We start from the raw sequence: 17,654 nt of genomic DNA, 5'->3' as shown, positions 1-17,654 counted from the left end.
GAGCTCTTGTTCCTCGTTCTCCTTAAAGTCATCCATATAATGGTGTGAAATTTTCTTCTGTGGGAACAAAGAATGCAGCCACTCAGTGCAACATGCTTATGGCCATCAAGCCCTCCACTTGTGCCCTCAAGGTGGTGTCGAAGCCATCACAATGCACCATGGAGATGGTGTCCGAAAGGACGCAGACTGCACGATTCAAGAGCGACAGAGACTGCTGTCCAGCGAATGCGATATCTGACAGAAGGAAGAGGTGCACATAGTTTCAAGTTCAGTCTTTTCATTGAAGATGTGATGTGCTGAAATGATGTACAGAAACTTTTATATGAAAACAGAAAAACTGGTGATGGCTTAACTTTGTCATATGTATTTAGTGAGACAAGCCATACTGTTTCCTCACTAGGCCTGGCCTCCATGGCTGTGTGGAGCGAGTAGGGGCATAGGAGTACCGGAATCCCAGTCTCCCTGGGAGTTCAATTCCCATCTCAAAGGAGAAGCCCTTACATTTCACAAGGTCCCTTGGAATTACTCAACCTATCAACATGTTAATATGGGGCCATTTCACCTGCCAGAGCCATGTCCGCATTTTTTTCACAACTCCGACAACACCGGATTTTCTCCACAACGGGGCCTTTAAGTCTATCCTATTAATACTAAGCACTCCAGTGCATGGCGATTTGTTACAGGTCTAAGTGTATAACTTTTCTTGTGACCGAACTTTTCAGCACGCAAGGATGGAGAGGTGAGGGGCTTGTTTTAGTATACATGACGAACCAATGTTCGACAGGTATAACTGAAAGAGAAGTAATATCCTTGAATGTGTATAAGTAGATATGGTGATCATGCAGTTATTGTGCACTGATATTGGCTTTCACTTTGTGAACTCATCTCCATTGCTTCGTTAAAGATCAGTAAAAAAACGGTGCCATTGTGTGCGAAGTCTGATTTCAAAACTTATTCATTTTGAGATTGATCAAGTGGGTTGGGCAATTATGTGCTGTTTAGTGGTTGTATAATATTGCTTCGTATATTTCATTAACATTGGCCATTATATATGCTGAGCTGTGACAAAGGGACTACACCATTTTAGTGACAATATTCTTGATTTCATAATTTCAGGCATGGCCATCATGCATGAAAAGCAGAGCATGGCTCCTATGGGATGTTCACGATGCAGAACATCCCCTACAGACAGCTGTGCTACAGGAGCTATTCCGGTTCATCTCAGAAGAGAAGCGGCGTCAGTGCAGCCACTGCAGCAATGTCTCTTCACCCACACTGCTGAAGGCCCTGAAGGAGCGAAGAGGGGGGGGGGATTATGTTTTTTTGTTCCGGGTTACTTCGGGGTTCAGTGGCTGCAGTTTGCTCGTAGTGTCCGTAGCAAAGAACATGAGAGCGGCATTGCTTAATGTCACTTGCCTGGGGTGGGCGGAGCACTGGTCGACGAACAACAAGATTTTTCTATTCTTCGGTGCCATTTTCCGATTTAAGCCGATCAAAAACTCGAAAAAAAATTTGCAGTCATACAGGCTTTCTTATTAGCTTTGTGCACACAAAGCAAATGTCCAGATATTCAAAAGCATCTCGGTTGCTTACCCTTGCCGATAATTGTCAGCGTCATTTTTTTGGGAACCGTCGGCGTTGCAACAGCAAATTATAGACACTCTTTTTTTTTTTACTCTTCTGGTCACCCTGACAGGCTGTTCTTTTCTCACGCAAGCGCTTGCATGGTTGCAGGTTAACAGCACGCCTGCCTCATCGGCATTGAAAATGTCGTGTGGTGCATAACCCTAAGTTAGTGCTGGCAGCAAGTCAGTCCATTCGCTAACTACCGTCTCGTCCACTTTTTTGCCTTCTCCGCAAACTGCTTTGTAATCAAGCCCATGCCTTTCTTTAAATTGATGCAGCCACCCTTTGGACGCTTGAAAATTTTTGACACCAAGAGAAAGTGCAATGTCATTGGCTTTCTCTCGTAGTACTTTGTCGTTCATGTGCAGTGCAGTATTGTGTGGTGTCACAGGACACATTTCAGCATGTTACAAGTACGGTTTGAAGTTTCCTTTCCTTGTTTTGTTTTAATGTGTAGGACCTTTTTGGCGCTTGTTTTGACCGTACTTTTCTCTCCTGGATTGCAGTACTTTATGAATTAATTGTGGATTAAGTGAATAATTAGTTTGGTCATGTAGCATTCTGGTGCAGTCAGAAGGTATTTTATCAGTATGAAGCATAGGTAATTGACGCAACATGCATTCATACATACAGGTTTCCTAGTAAAAAAAAATATATATTGCCATTTAGAACACTATTTGAAATGAAGCAGTGGAACCAGTGGACCAAGATGCAAATTGAAATTCATGTTTAAAAGCTTGTATGCTGACTGCACCAGTGGAACTGTCACTAGTGAAATTTTTTTTATTGCTTTTTTGCAGATATGTAAGTGGTAGAAAAGGTTACTTAATCATGTGCATACCTGTAGTGACTGACTACAGGGAACAACGCTGTCAGTTAGCAGATTAGGTTTGATCAAAGAATGGAGGCTTCAAGAATGGGTGCGTAATACTGCCGTCACTCGGGCACGGCTGAACTTTTTTAACTCCCTTCAACCAATGCAGTCTTTATCCCAATGGAGATAAGTGCCGTGTCACACGGCAGTCCTTCAGAAAAGGAAGATTAAGGAAGTTCCTAGCGTAAGGAGTTCCGATCATCTCCCTCGAGCAGGTAAAGGGAGTACTCTGGTTCCCCATGAGCTCCAGTGCAGGATTAAAAAAAAACACATATGCATTAGTTTTGCGTTTATGACTAATTTTAATACTGTAGCACAACTCAAAGCATGAAAAAAAGGAAACACGCAAATATCCAAGCATGTACACAAGAATTTTGCAAGCTCATTGTGGCCAGCAGAACGGACAAACCTGCAATGCTAGAAAAAGTAAAAGCACATTCCTTTTACATGAATGAAGAATGCATTTATATTTTAAATTTAATTGAAACTGTTGAAAAGAAAGCAGCTCAAAATTATTTTTCATGTTTTTAACCTGATTATTTTATATGCATACACAAACTGGACAGCACCTAATGGGACCCCAACGGCGTCTCTGAGAAGCCAGTTCTTAGCCATATGACACGGTGACAACTCCACCGGGGCTGAACTCCTTCTGTGGTCCTTTATGGAAACGAAGTTCGAGGGAGTTGGGACTTGCTCAAGTGAATGAAGTATAGGCGGCCTTGCGATGCCTGAAAATGCAAAACTGTACAATTTAATCCAATAGTGACAGTGTCTTGCTATACAGCTGGCTTCCATACCTTGTTTCTTTTCCACCTTTTAATTGGTATACCCTTATAGTAGTACACGTGTCAAAGACCTTCCTGGTTAAAAATGAATTTAAAAAAATAATGACCTCATCATACTTTTATCCTTTTTTCTTTTTGCGTTAAACTTACAAGTTCAATTGTTATTTCCTCCTTTGGGTCCTCTACAAATTACGTTCTTAAAATTCACCTGTCAATCTTTCTAGGTTTGCAATTTGTATGCGTAGCCTTCCGTTGCATATTTCTTCTCTGGCTTTCAAGTTCAATGTGCTGCTGTGTTGTGATCCGCACACAAAACGAATGCATGCTGTTGCTTGCAGAACTGGTGTTTCTGGCGTTTATGGATATTTTCTCTTTCATTTTGCAGGCATCGGAATGAATGCTGGCAAGACCCGGAATAAACTTGCTAGTGGGAGAACCTTTCAGATCAGCTTGTGGCAACGTGTACACAAACTCAGTGGCTTGATTTTCATAGCCTGTAATATAAGCATATTATTTAATGAGGGCAAAAGTTGTTTCCTCAAGTGATCGGCAGCCAAAGCCAGAAAGTCTCGGTATGTGGTGCCATGAAATAGGGAAATGACCAAGGTCAAAGTGTGCTGCACATTACCACATTTCTGGATGGGCCAATTAGATTTTTAAGACAAACAAAAATTTTTAGGAGCACTCCAGTCACACACTGTTGGGTAACCGGCGGGGAAACATGAAATAGTTGGAATGTGCTGACATTCCTTTTGATGCGAGCATAATATACAGTTGAACCCAGATATTTCGAAATTTGGTTATACTGAACACGCAGGCTATCCCCTTGAAAATCCAATGTGAAAATATAGGCAAGTTGAGTCATATATCAAACTGAAGCCCTACACGCACTCTGCACAAAAAGATATGCCTTCCTCAAGGACGATCACATTGAGCTCGGTACTTTGTCGTGTGACACTGTGTGACGTTTGCGACTCATATGTGAAAGGACTGAGAGGGAACCGTGCTGCGACCAGTGGTCAGAGCAGTGCCATGCCTTGGAATGTATGTCTTCGACAAAATACGTGCATCTGCCGTGTTTGTTTGGTGTGCGGCATCACGTGGAGTTTGCTAGCCATGCGGATGAAGGAATGAGATGGAACCGGTCTGGCAATAGCCGGTACGGAGCAGACACTGCCAATTCAGCTGCTGTGTTGGACAGAGGGGAAACAGTGTTTAAGAGCGACGCACAGGGATCTGTGCATTCTTTTCTTCCTCCATGGGTGTCCAGGAGCATGAGGGAAGGAAAAATTCTGCTAAGCTTTCTCTTTTTGTTCTTCCCACTTTTCCAATCTTCGTTCGCAGCAGCACGCACTGCGCATGTACTGAAAAGCCTTAGCATACAGAATATGTGCAATTTTTTGTCCAATGTTTATTCTCACCACTCTGTGCACCCCGGTTAATGTAAATCATCAAAGCCAGGTCAGCATGGGGCACATGTCTGACGCTTTTTCTAGTGTGGGTATTGCCTGGTCCAATCATGGTGTGATAAAGCGAGCCTACTGAAAACCAGGCTTGTGTGAGGGTGCGTTGACTATGTGTTGTTGTTGTATGTGAGTATATATTTGATAGCATAGACTGGCCTCGCTACAACGAATGCTGCTTCAACAAAATGTTCGCTTCATCAAAATATTTCCTATTACCTGTTGGCTCGCCATAGAAATAAAGGGAACGATTTTCTCATCACAACGAGCCATTTTTGGAGCAGATTACTGCTTCACAAAAATTCTTGCTAATGGAGGCTGGATTTGAAAACTGTAGTTAACAATGGAATAAATATATTGCCATCAGTGTGCGCACTTCCATTAGTGTACACTGCTTTGCTTCACTAAAACCTTTAGCTTGAATCAATATGTGCTTCTACTAACCCACCCATTCAGATACATGAAGACCATGATTGCTTGCTGGCAACGACGATTGGGCTGGCTGCCTCGGGACAAAACACAGGTGTAAGCTGCCGTTTTCATCCGAGCCGGATCCGCGCGCTCAGTCTATAGACTGAGCGCGGATTTTTAGCTGAGGGACTCATTTGGGGCGATTGCCACTTCGATGGCCATGACTACTGCATTGCAACGTAATTGCTCACTGGGCACGAAAATCGCACCATGGCGCTCATGGTAATGAAGCTGAAGCAGCTGAGTGACACCTTTTTAAATAAATTACACTTTTTAAATATTTAGTTTATCTTAAAGTGCTTTTTGGCTGATTTTGTCACGACGAAAGTTTTGCTTCAACTAAATTTTTTCGCGCTCCATTAGTATTGCTGTAGCGAGGATCGACGGTAGATGCATAAATTGGATGCATGGTTAGGCGAGTCGCAGAATGCATGGACACGCATCGGAGTTCTCAAGGGCCTTTGCAGACAGGAGCAATTCATGCCGTAGCATCATACCCCTAAATGTGTGGGCTTCATGTCCTAGGTAAATTTTTTCGATTGTTTAACATTCATGATAAAAAAAATTAACCTCTCATTACAATCATGGTGGTTCTGCATTTGGTTAAATATCACATGTGCTGCTTGTGTTTCCTGAAGCTCTCTTTTATGTGGTCCCTTCTTGTCTTGCGCTCTTGGGACTGCCCAGCTCAAGTCAGATGTTTGCACTGAGAAGCTGTAACAAAAAATGAGCAGGAAATGTGTGCCCCATTAAATTGTTTTGCAAAGAAACCACTCAGATCTGCTTCCAAATTCATTTCAGTCCTTTAGTAGGTGCTCCTATACTTGAAAGAACCTATGCATAGTGCACTTGGGGACCACAAGATTAATTTCGTTGACCACTCATCTGATATTATGCAGTATGGCTTGTTGGATTGGCTCTGTTTTCTTTTACTTATGCTGCTTTTCTTCATGTTGCAGGATGTTGGCCGCTTTCAATAAGTCTACATGTGCTGTTGCCAAAGGAAGGCCCATACAGAACAGCTTTTTCATGTTTACAAGACCACTGTTTATAGCGCCTGAAATGATATCGCCAGTGTTTTTTATGTCTAGTGTTTGTGTACGATGTGGGGTGCATTGACCCTTTTCCTTTGCAAGAGTACAGCCAGATCACCAAAAATGAAATTTTGGAGCTTTGTTTCTGCTTTCACAATGATTTACACTAAACATTCTAGTCAGTTGATCAACGCTCCAATTAAAATGATAAATGTGCTGATGAAACATGTAACCAATGTCTGTTTGTGTTGTGTAGAACAGCGCGAAAAAACGACAGGGACGAAGGAAGACAACAAGATGTCTGTTTGTGCATGGTTCTTCACCATACAGCTTTAGGCGTAGTACATGAGTCTTTTATACATGCCTTGCGTGGTTATTCCTTGCGGCTGTGCAACCGCATGATTTGATTCTTATAACTCATTATTTCTGCATTTCTTTTCTTGATTTTACCTGTGCTTCCTCATTAAAGTGGGATTTCAAAAGCAGTTAGATATATATCTATTTTTTTCATTCCGCTTTTTAAAAAAAAATTTCACCTCTGCCATTTCAACTGATGTAAAATGACGTTTGTGTATAAAGCAAATTCATTGCAATGAAACCTTCTTGAATATAAGAGCCTGTCTATAGGAACTGACGTTTTGGTTCTGTCGAAATCAGATATATTGAATATGATCCTGTTAAATTAAATTTCATTTAGTTCGACCAGATTTTTGGTTTTTGAGTCTGAATTACGACACACCATTATAGCATTTGTTGATGTAAAATGTACTGAATTGTTGAAATAATCGAGGTTTAGTATAGCTAATGGATGTCCATGTTTAATTGTGAACATTGCATTTCTGACAAAGCGAGAGTTGTTCCCATTGTGTGCATGTAGTTTAATCTGTACATAGTTTCATCATCTTATAAGAGTAGTGCCACATTCTGTTATAGCAAATAGAGAAGTGTTGTCTTTGTGTCTAGTTATCTTTTCATTTGATATCAAAATTTAAATATCTTATCGGATGTTTTTTGCTAAGAGCAGTCTTTTCTTTTTTTTTAAGTTTCTGAAAACCAGTGAAAAACAGGCTCCCCAGGCCTTCTGTAGAACAGATTGGTTTGTTCTGATCGACATTTACTCACAGAGGCCACAGAACTTGGCTGTATCACACAATTCTGGAGACAGTGTACTGCCCTGGAGCTGCCACAACATAATGATTTGTTAGCTGTATTCCTAGGGACACTTTAGCACGTTTTCAATATCGAACCTTTTGAGTACATTTGCAACATCTTGTGAGTTGGCTTCCAAAAAAAGTCTGCAGTTCCTTCTTTGTGGGCATTTTGCTTCAATTGTGTCATATAGTGCAGCGCAGAATCTTCAGATTTATAAGGCAGTGATAGCGAAGCCAAAGGTAGTGTAAATACATGGCCTTGACCACATGTGCCTTTTCGGTGGGCCGCATTGTCGGCCTCTTTCTCTTGGCAGCCTTGAGGTATCTGCATGTTGTGATGGCATGATGTGTGTGTAGGCATGAAAATTGAAATTGGAATTTTGTTTCAAATGTGTTCCCCCCCGTTACGGTGGGTCAGTGCTTAGGGTGCTCGCCTTGTGAACGTGAAGACACAGGACCAAATCCTGGCCTAGGTGGCCACTTTTCACTGGAAGCAAAAAAAAAGGCACCCGTATTCTGTGTGATATCAGCGCACATTAAGGAACCCCAATGTGATCGAAATTTCCGGAGCCCTCTACTACAGCCTCCCTCTTAGGCTGAGTCACTTCGGGACATTAAACCCCATTAAAAAAAAAAAAAAAAAAAAAAAAAAACTGTTTTTAAGGTGAAACGGCTGAATCTGATGGTGCACACGCTTTCGGAACTGTGAAGATTGCCTTTCACATGCATTGCCATGTCACCATTCTGCCATGTTTTACTGAGAATGCTCTGGTTTTTCACGACGCAGGCATATATGCAACATCTTCCAGGCTTGGCGAGCTTCCTGGACCAAGTTTGCATGCTCTTGAGCATTCTGCATCAAGCTCTGTCACAGCTTTTACTGGCGCGGAACAGGACTTGGAGGGACAAAAAGGCAAGCAGAGCCACCAGTGCAACTACTGTGGTAAAACCTTCAAGAGAAGATGTGACCTGAACAGGCACCTTCGTATCCACACTGGCAAACATTCACATCAGTGCCACATCTGCGGCAGACAATTTACAACAAAAGACCAACTAATGGAGCATAGTTGTATTCAGTCCAGTGTTCAGTCCTTCCATTGTGGCTACTGTGGCCGGGTGTTTGCACAGAGGAGCAACTTCTTTGAGCACAGCTGCGCCCACACAGGTGACTATCCCTACAAGTGTGATTGCTGCTGCATGAGATTTGCTAAAAGCAGGCTCTGCCGTGCTGGTTCTGTCATTTGGGTGCTCGACTACTGAATCCATGTATGCGGCAACAAATCCTGGCAGCAGTGGCCGCTTTTTGAAGGAGGCAAAAAGCTTTGTGCCCATATACTGTGCAATGTCAGTGCATGTTAAAGAACCCCAGGTGGTCGAAACTTCCGGAGTCTTTCACTACGGCGTCTCTCATAGCCTGAGTCGCTTTGGGACGCTAAACGAATACCTCCTGACAGGTTTAGGCCTTCGTGTCACGTGACATGACGTCGGTGACGTTGCGGCGTGCCGGCCGGCTGGGTGTACCGATGCACTCGCACGCGCTGCGGGAACTTGAGCATAGAACAGGAAGCCATGTGCTCTGCGTTCTATGCAGAAAAGCAGGAAATTTGCAGATGTAAAGGAACGCATGCCGCTGGTGCGGGGTATGACATACAGTCTGCGTTCATTTGTTGAGCAGACTTACCACGAATTGCAGTTATTATAGAAGAGTTAAGTATGCATTTTGCACGGCCTGAGACTTAACTGCCACCCTGTACCCAATTTTCTCTAAGCCCAAAATAACTGCTTTAAGAACAGCATGAAGCTCCTCACCATTTATTGTCTTAATGGGCAGATTGTGTGCTACCTCTCTAAAGGAACTAAGCTGGCTTTTGATTATGAATATGTGTGCTGAAGTTGCTGCTTCACTGGAATTGGCAGTGGCAACACATATATTGCCACATTTGTACTCTAAGCGGTAACCGAAGCGGTGGCCTTGTGGTAGAGCATCCGCCTCGCAATCGGGAGGTACCGGGTTCGATCCCTGGTGCCGCCGGGTACCCACCGGTTTTTAAATGGGTACAAGCTTTCCCCCGGCCTGGTGCTCGGCTCTTCTGGGGTGAAATGCTTGGGAAAAAGGGGTCACGGCCCAAATAGTTGCGCCGATGTGGCAGTGATTCGTTCCGCCATCGGACAACAATAAGTCCGCCTTGCGCGGCAACAGCCCATTATGTGGCCCTTTTTTTTTTTACCGAAGCGGTGGCCTTGTGGTAGAGCATCCGCCTCGCATTCGGGAGGTACCGGGTTCGATCCCTGGTGCCGCCGGGTACCCACCGGTTTTTAAATGGGTACAAGCTTTCCCCCGGCCTGGTGCTCGGCTCTTCTCGGGTGAAATGCTTGGAAAAAGGGGTCACGGCCCAAATAGTTGCGCCGATGTGGCAGTGATTCGTTCCGCCATCGGACAACAATAAGTCCGCCTTGCGCGGCAACAGCCCATTATGTGGCCCTTTTTTTACCGAAGCGGTGGCCTTGTGGTAGAGCATCCGCCTCGCAATCGGGAGGTACCGGGTTCGATCCCTGGTGCCGCCGGGGATCGAACCCGCTTGTACTCTAAGCGGTATTGCTAGAAATTAGTGTCTGAGCACTCATTTTCTGGTGACAAGCTGAAGGACTAACACACATTCCTTATTGTGCTGGGATGAGGTAGGAAGACTATGCCTGTGTTTCTTAACAATTTCAACGCTCGTGCTGAGATTATGTGGAAAATGCTTGCAAGGTCTATAGCCTGATAACTGTATTGAACACGCTCCTTTCTACCCACTAGCAACTGCTCCCGTGTAAACCTCACCGCCTCCTTTTTGCTTTCATCTGCAGTCATATAAAGCTTGTCGATGAGGGCAGTTATTGTGTTCAGAAAGTGAGAACAGCATTGATTTGCTATGTTCGTCACCTAATGTGCCATGTTCTAATAACTCGATTATCAAGTTGCCCACATCATGGACAGAGTTAGGCACAGCACTTTCGGCCAGATCTTGATTTTAACCTCATAATGACAGGCACTGAGTTGTTATCAAAAACTGTGACTGACTCTTACAGCCGTGGTGTGCTTTCATCAACAATATGCACAAAAATAATTCACTTTTTCTGATGGATGACTGTCCACATTTTAGGTACTTGTGCAGTTTTGAGCCGTACTTCCATCTCTTCAAGCGTTGAGAAGTGCCGTTGTTGCTGTTCTTCCTCATATGTCCTGACAGAGCCCGAGCTAGTTTTCTCACGTCAGGCGCCTCTCGTGCTGTTTTATGCCCCTGATAGGTAGGACGGACAACCAGGGAACAAATTTGGCACTGATCCAGGGCTTAAATGAGGCCCTGGCAAACCTACCTCAAGCACCCTTACTACCTTCGGATTGGTGTACGTTGATTTCCTCTCGAAACATGAAGGATCAAAACGATTGCCTCATACCTGTGCAAACACAGATCACATGTTTATTTAATTCAGCAGCCACTTTACAAACATTACCGTTGCAATTAACACTTTCGTTAATTGAAGATGAATTGTCACCACAAAAGTTATAAGCATGCAATAATGATCTCACCGTGGTGTATGTAGGTGGCACAAAATCCTTCCGGGGAATAGCACGTATCCATTTCTTCAGGGATTTTCATCTTTCAGAAGTGAAAACACCTGAACCTTCTTCCATTTTAGGTAATTGCCAGAACAACCTGGCACACAGCACTTATTTGGCATCGCGCCTTCAAACTCATATAGCACTCATAGGAAGGTAGCACGAGTTGCAAACACTGAAACACTGACCTCAGTGGCACAGAGAAACTCCAGCTGTCAAGGCGAGGTCGTCTATGGTCACTGCAGAGCTCAATTTTAACCACATTCCTGGCAAGAAGAAGGGAGGCCGGGAATGAAGGCCTCCAAGCCGTGACGTCAGAACTTTGGCGCAGCCCTGAAAGGCTTCCACGGTGCGTTAGTTGACCCTACAAACCAAACCAAGCAAGTTTAGCAAAAAGCTTCATTGTTGTGCTGCATCTCTGTACACACTGGTGAGAAGCCTTTGTAGTGCCAGTTGTGTCCTATGCCTTTTGCGCAAAACCAACTCCTGGCGTTGTATATGCAAACTCACAAAAGTGACAAACCATTCCACATCTCAAATCTATCGAAAGGCATCTTCACAGGACTACATGGTAAAATGTCATGAAAAAAAAAGAGAAGTCATCATCCAGAAACCATAAATTCATGATTGCCTGCCGTCTTTTGCCAATATGAACGCTGAAAAATTTTGTTGCAATCTTTAGTGTCAGTTGTTATGCTTGCCAGCTTCCCCACGTATTGACAGACCTCCTGTACAAGAAAGGCATTTAATTGACCACAGTATAACCTAGAACAAAGATTTTCTTTGGGAGAACCGCCGTATTCACAAACGGAACTTATACTTATCTTATCGCTTCGTCCACTTAACAGCGGCTTAACGTGTTTCAGAATCCAAACTTGTACAAAAGCCGAACTATTTCGTGATCTTAACTTAATTTTAAGTGAGCATTCCCAAAGGTAGCTTGGGAGCTATCTTAACGCGCACCTTTTGGCGTCCAAGATGGCTACCCATCACGAAAGTTTCTCGGCGTTCGTCGACTTCGTCGCCCTCGTAAGAGAAATTGAAAACCGTGAAGGCCGCCCATATGTCACAACATTACGGAGCATATTCAGGGACCGCACCAACCCGATGGAAGAGTACACGGACAGCGAGTTTCTCTCCCGATACCGGTTCTCGAAGCAGGCCATTCTGCAGCTGCTGGCAATGCTGCCGCTTAAAGCGAACACAGATGACCGTGGTTGCCCCGTGCCGCCGCTTCTCCAGTTGTTAGTGACATTGCGCTTCTATGGCGCCGGAACCTTCCAGGTAGTGAGTGGGGACCTGGCGAACATTTCACAGCCCACGGTGTCGCGAATCGTCGAGCGCGTTACTTCGAGAGAAGTCATCATCCAGAAACCATAAATTCATGATTGCCTGCCGTCTTTTGCCAATATGAACGCTGAAAAATTTTGTTGCAATCTTTAGTGTCAGTTGTTATGCTTGCCAGCTTCCCCACGTATTGACAGACCTCCTGTACAAGAAAGGCATTTAATTGACCACAGTATAACCTAGAACAAAGATTTTCTTTGGGAGACTAAACTCCATTCATTGATGAGATCAAAATCATTTCTCGTGTGTGCAGCCAGTTTTCTCATTGTAAGTAGAGTTTTCTCTAGGGTGGTAAAGATTGGATAACCAAGGCTGTTTTAATGCATTTATTGCGTAGCATTGTGAGTCAACTCAAGCTCTGCATCTGCGAATGCTGAGAACCATCTCTGATGCTTGCTGAAGCTTTTGCTGCAATACGATGAGAAATTCTGCATTTCGTTTAGCAGTTTAAATGAATATTCTTTTTTTGTTGCGTGGGATGATATCCTGAACAATATGGGCATTTGTGATGTTGCTTTTCACTGATGTTGAATGTCTCAGACCAGCTCAGCCTATGAGGGAAACCGTTATGGTGGACTACGGAAATTTGACCACTTGGGGTTATTGTTGCCAGTTACAATCACTTATCTGGCCTTTTCTGGCATGTAACACCTTCTCTTTCACCGTAATTGCCATTAGTACTGTGGTAATTTGTTAATACAGACCAACTTCAGTTTGTCCTTTAAAGCGGTCAGTTGGGCTAATTGGTGATTATTAGATTCAATGCACAAGGTAACTAGCGCTAAAGACAGGGACAGAAGAGAAGCGAACACCACAAACGCTAGACATCAACTTGGTTTATTCCAGACAACGCATTCAATATACAAGCAAACCATGTAAAAAAACATGACACCCTAAAGCACATGTGCAGCGGTACCTTCGGGTTCAGGAATTGTATTACTTTTAATGATAAAAATAACGAAGGCTTGCTTACGCATGACTTTCATTCAATATCAGTGTGGAATGCTTCTAGTATTTCATGCTCCTTCTCGTCTGAACTTCAAAAAATGACCCGTGTGTGATTGTATATTGGAACACAATTATCCTTGCAGCGTTTACAATGTGCCGCCGCCATGTGCCCCGAGCCTGATATTGCCTCGATAGCATGCCTGTGCTCCATTAGCCGAACATTGATACATCGGCCAATTTGGCCGATGTAGCAATTCCCACATGACAAGGGAATTCTGTAGACCACATTGGTCTTGCAGGCTACATACGGTATTTGTTGTTTTATTGTTCAAGGGTGTTTTTTCTTCTCTAAGGCAGCATTAACAGCCTTGCATAGTTTTCCCCGAGTTTATGTGGTGCAGTGAGCACAACTCGGACATTGCCTTTCTCCGCCACCTTCTTTAGGCGGTGTGTCAGCTGGTGAATGTATGGCAGTGCCACGCATTTAGCCGGACCATGAGCTTGCAGCTCAGTTGTCATTGCCTGTTTCCCAGATTTTATCTTTTTAACGGGCCTTCAGCAACGGATGTCACGATCTCCTTAGGGAAATCGGCCTTCATGATGCGATCTGCCTGCAGGTGCAGGCTTTCAATCAGCTTGTGTGATTGTGTGAGTGTCGCTGTGCAGGTACTAGCGTTATAACAGGCTTTGACATATACTGGTTTTTAAGTGCTTGTTTCTTGTTAAGACGCCTTCATCGTACACAAGAGGAGCATAGCTGCATCAGCATGCCATAAATGTTTATTTTCATATTGGTTAGCAATGTGCAATTTTGCCACATGGCTGATCATGTGACTGTATAATTCTCTTCCCTTGTTCTCTGCATGTTGGATGGCATATGAACATACCAGTTGTGAACCAAAAAGTGATGGATCCATCCTCTAACCAGCCTACGTCTGCAAATGTTGAAGGCACCCCAGTTGTGCAACAGGAACAGATGGTGCTGTTGGTGGGCCAGCCTGGCTCTATGGACATTGCACGTATGTTCATTAAAACAGGCCTTTTTAAGTGCTTTTTTATCTTAATTGATGTGGAATTTGCATATCATGAAAGCAGTAATGCTGCATGTTCAAAACATGGGACATGTGTAGCCTTTAGCTATGAATTAACGCATCGCATTTTAAAAAGTAGGCAGTTTCACTGCCGCCTATATTTTCCTTTCTTGGTCTGTTCTAGCATATTGCTGCAAACCATTGAAATCTTTGTTGTTTTGCAACAGCCTCCAGCATAAGGCCATGTCGACGATGGTGCACGAACTGATATTGTGCTCGGTGCCATGAAGCACGTTCTTATCACTTTCTTTGCAGCGCAAGATGCACCGAGATTTGTCTGGAATGATCGCTGGCAACCACAACTGTTTCCATATTATTCCGGACTTTTTCGGTATCCCTCCACTGGCTTATCTAGATGTTTCAGTGCCAAATTTAAATTGAGCACTGCCGAATGCAACGGGCATCTATACTTCGTCAACCGACGAACATCCTTCCTTCCATCCGACGAACATCATTTCATCACACCCGCGTTGCTCACATTCTGGAGAGTCTGCTATTGCAGTGAGATGGGAATAGGCATTTTGTACAGTGTAATCTCGTTGATATGATTCTCACGGGCATTGAAAATAAAAATGTATTATCTGAAAATCGTATTGTCCAAACAGGCTCCAAATGACTGCAAATACATGCATACTTGGCACAAAACTTGCTTTTGTTAAAGCGTAATAACCTGTCGCCTTGCCATGGACTTTGTGTTTTTTTGATGTGAAAACAAAAAATTTCGTAAGGGAGACAAGCATGGAGCATGACAAACTTTTGTTTGCAAGTAAATTTAATGTGAGCCACAATTGATTGAAGGGAAATAATAATAATAGGTTCAGAGGAAGGGAAAGACGCAGTATTTGTCACACTTGTCTCTGTGGACACCTGAACCGTCCGGTAAGGGAAGGGAGGAAGGTGGGAATGAAAGTGGAAAGAGAGAAAGAGAAGCCGTAGGGGTGGGCTGCAGAGTATTTGCAACCACCTGGGGATCTTTAACGTGCTCTGACATCGCACAGCATACGGACACCTTTTCGTTTCGCCTCCATCGAAACGCAGCCACCGCGGTCGGGATCGAACCCGGGTACTCCAGCACAGTAGACGGGCATCTTACCACTGCACCACCCCGGCGGGGAAAATAATTCCAAAAAAGATGCACTGTGCGTGTGGCATATAGCACCTCCTCTCAGCCTATTGAGTCGCCAGTGGAGAGAAAATCGAGAGCAGCAAGCAAAGCAGATAGCGCAAACTACTGTGAGCCATTAGAAAACTTGTCCAAGTGCAAAAGACTGCTTGAGTTATTCTAATGATTTCACTGTGAAAACAAGCACATACTTAACCATTAAGCCTCTTTGTCAGTAACAAGCATGTCAGGCCTACGGCAGACAAAATCATACTTGAAGCATAATGGGTTGGTGCGCCAAAGGTGTCAATCACTAGGAAGCTTCCTAAAGGTGTTGGAAAGCCATGCAGGGCCTATCGCCAAGATGTTCAAAATTAGCTCCAGCATTGATCAAGCGAAAGAATGAACTATTGTTAGTGCAACAAAGAAGCTGAAGGATGAAAAGGTTACCCTTCAGTACCATCTATCTTTCCGGAACACGCTAGAGTCTAGTGCGCAGGAATTTATCAGTACTGGCACAGAATCAAAAAGGATGCGCACAAGATAGAGAGCAGAAATGTCATGCCATTAATCTGAACTCCAAATTAGGGACACTGCTTGAAGGTGCTAAAGTTTTAGACTAAACAGATGTCGTGACATCAATCAAGTCAAAATAGGCAAACAGTTTAGGTCAGGCTGCTAGTCTATCCCAAGTTGTTCCTCAGGTCAGCCTGTGTTATATTATACATCTGTACATGCTTTGGCTGTTTGTGTTGTTAGAGATGAGTGCGAAGCTGGAAAAGTACCTAACATGCATAAAAAGGAATCAGATTGGGAATTTTGTATGTCAGAAAGAGAAAACCACAATTATCAAAGGCATTTGACCTTAGAAATATGAGCTTCTAAATATAATTCAAATGATTCAAAACTCTAGTTTTGTTGCTCCAAAGCTGCTCCAAAATGGCGTTATTACGCTGCAACGGCAGGACGCAACGGCTGTGTGTGCACCGGCCGCTCCAAGCTTCCTTGCAGTGTGTAGCAGACGACGCGCCCGGGAGCAAGAGTTGACTGCAGCGCTGTAGTTCTCTCTTTGGCCACCAGGGGTGCATTTTCTGCTGGGTGGTTAGTAATGTAGAAACAAAAATTGAATAAATAGTATGATGGTTCAGTTACCCAATCTAAATAAATAATTAAGATATAGGGAGAAAAATGAGCATGATAGCTACTGCTACCACCCCGTTTCAAAGGGGACGCTCATATTCCATCCATCCATCCATCCATCCATGGTAGTGGAGCTGGGTTTGTGAAGCTGAGTTGATTCTAGTAACATTGGCCCAGCCTCCAGGGGTAGATAGTCATATTTCGGGCGAGCATGACATTAAAAAATATATATATATATATATATATATATATATTTATTGGTCATTAATGTGTAAATTTGCCATTTGGCTGACATTGTGTCTCTTTATTTCTTCTCCCTTGGTTTCTGCATGTAGGAAGACATATGGACATGCCAGTTGTGAAGCAGGAAGCGATGGAATCACCCTCCAACCAGCCTGCAGATGTTGATAATACTCCAGTTGCACAGCAGGAAGAGATGGTACGGTTGCCGGACCAGCCTGGCTCTACGGACATTGAATGTATGTTCACTAAAAAGGCCTTTTCTTTTCTTTTTTAGTGGTTTTTTACTTCAGTAGACATGGAATGTGCATGTTACGAAGGTGGTAATGGTGCATTCTCAAAAATTGGACTTTGTATGGCTTTTAGTGGGATTTCAATCTTACATTATTTTATTTAAGTGATTCAGTGATTTGGAAGTTGACATATTGAACCTAATTGTGTGAATGAATTATTGTGGAAATTTTGTATAGAAACCAAATTTTTTTTTAGACTGACCTCATAAGTTGGAATAGGCATTGGACTGTGGTTCGAGTGTATGGAAAGCAGCTTGATTCTGCATGGAGCTTTTGTGTAATGCGGGAAAACATAGTGCAAGATGCATTTCGCTCTTCCTTCATTATTTTTGAATTTTTCCAACTGAAGCAAAATACTGGGAGGAAAAAGGAAAAAAAAGAGAAACTTCGAAGCAGGTAGCATTTGCTTTTGTTTCTTGTGCATCGCCCAGGGTATTGCAAGCAGGCAGACAGCAAAGGACCAATCCCTTTAAGTAATTGAA

The 17,654-nt window shown here is 43.5% G+C and overlaps 1 protein-coding gene across 5 annotated transcripts in view; it reads left to right on the top strand.

The window, feature by feature from the left end:
• LOC146181857 (uncharacterized) overlaps positions 1–17,654 on the top strand; it is a 145,731-nt gene that overhangs the window by 6,415 nt on the left and 121,662 nt on the right. For 2 of the 5 annotated variants that reach the window (XM_084576861.1, XM_084576863.1), the window contains exons 1-3: positions 8,068–8,572; positions 14,197–14,325; positions 16,975–17,118. In XM_084576861.1, the coding sequence (XP_084432987.1) occupies positions 8,131–8,572; positions 14,197–14,325; positions 16,975–17,118 (715 nt within the window). In that variant the 5' untranslated portion in view covers positions 8,068–8,130. Of the gene's footprint in view, positions 1–8,066; positions 8,573–14,196; positions 14,326–16,974; positions 17,119–17,654 lie in introns of those variants that run through there. The other 3 variants (XM_084576865.1, XM_084576864.1, XM_084576860.1) reach the window with 3 other exon arrangements.

This window comes from Amblyomma maculatum, chromosome 8 (genome assembly GCF_055883805.1).
Source record: "Amblyomma maculatum isolate TAMU_Amacu chromosome 8, ASM5588380v1, whole genome shotgun sequence".
NCBI lineage: Eukaryota > Metazoa > Arthropoda > Arachnida > Ixodida > Ixodidae > Amblyomma > Amblyomma maculatum.
This window is presented reverse-complemented; position numbering and strand designations above follow the sequence as displayed.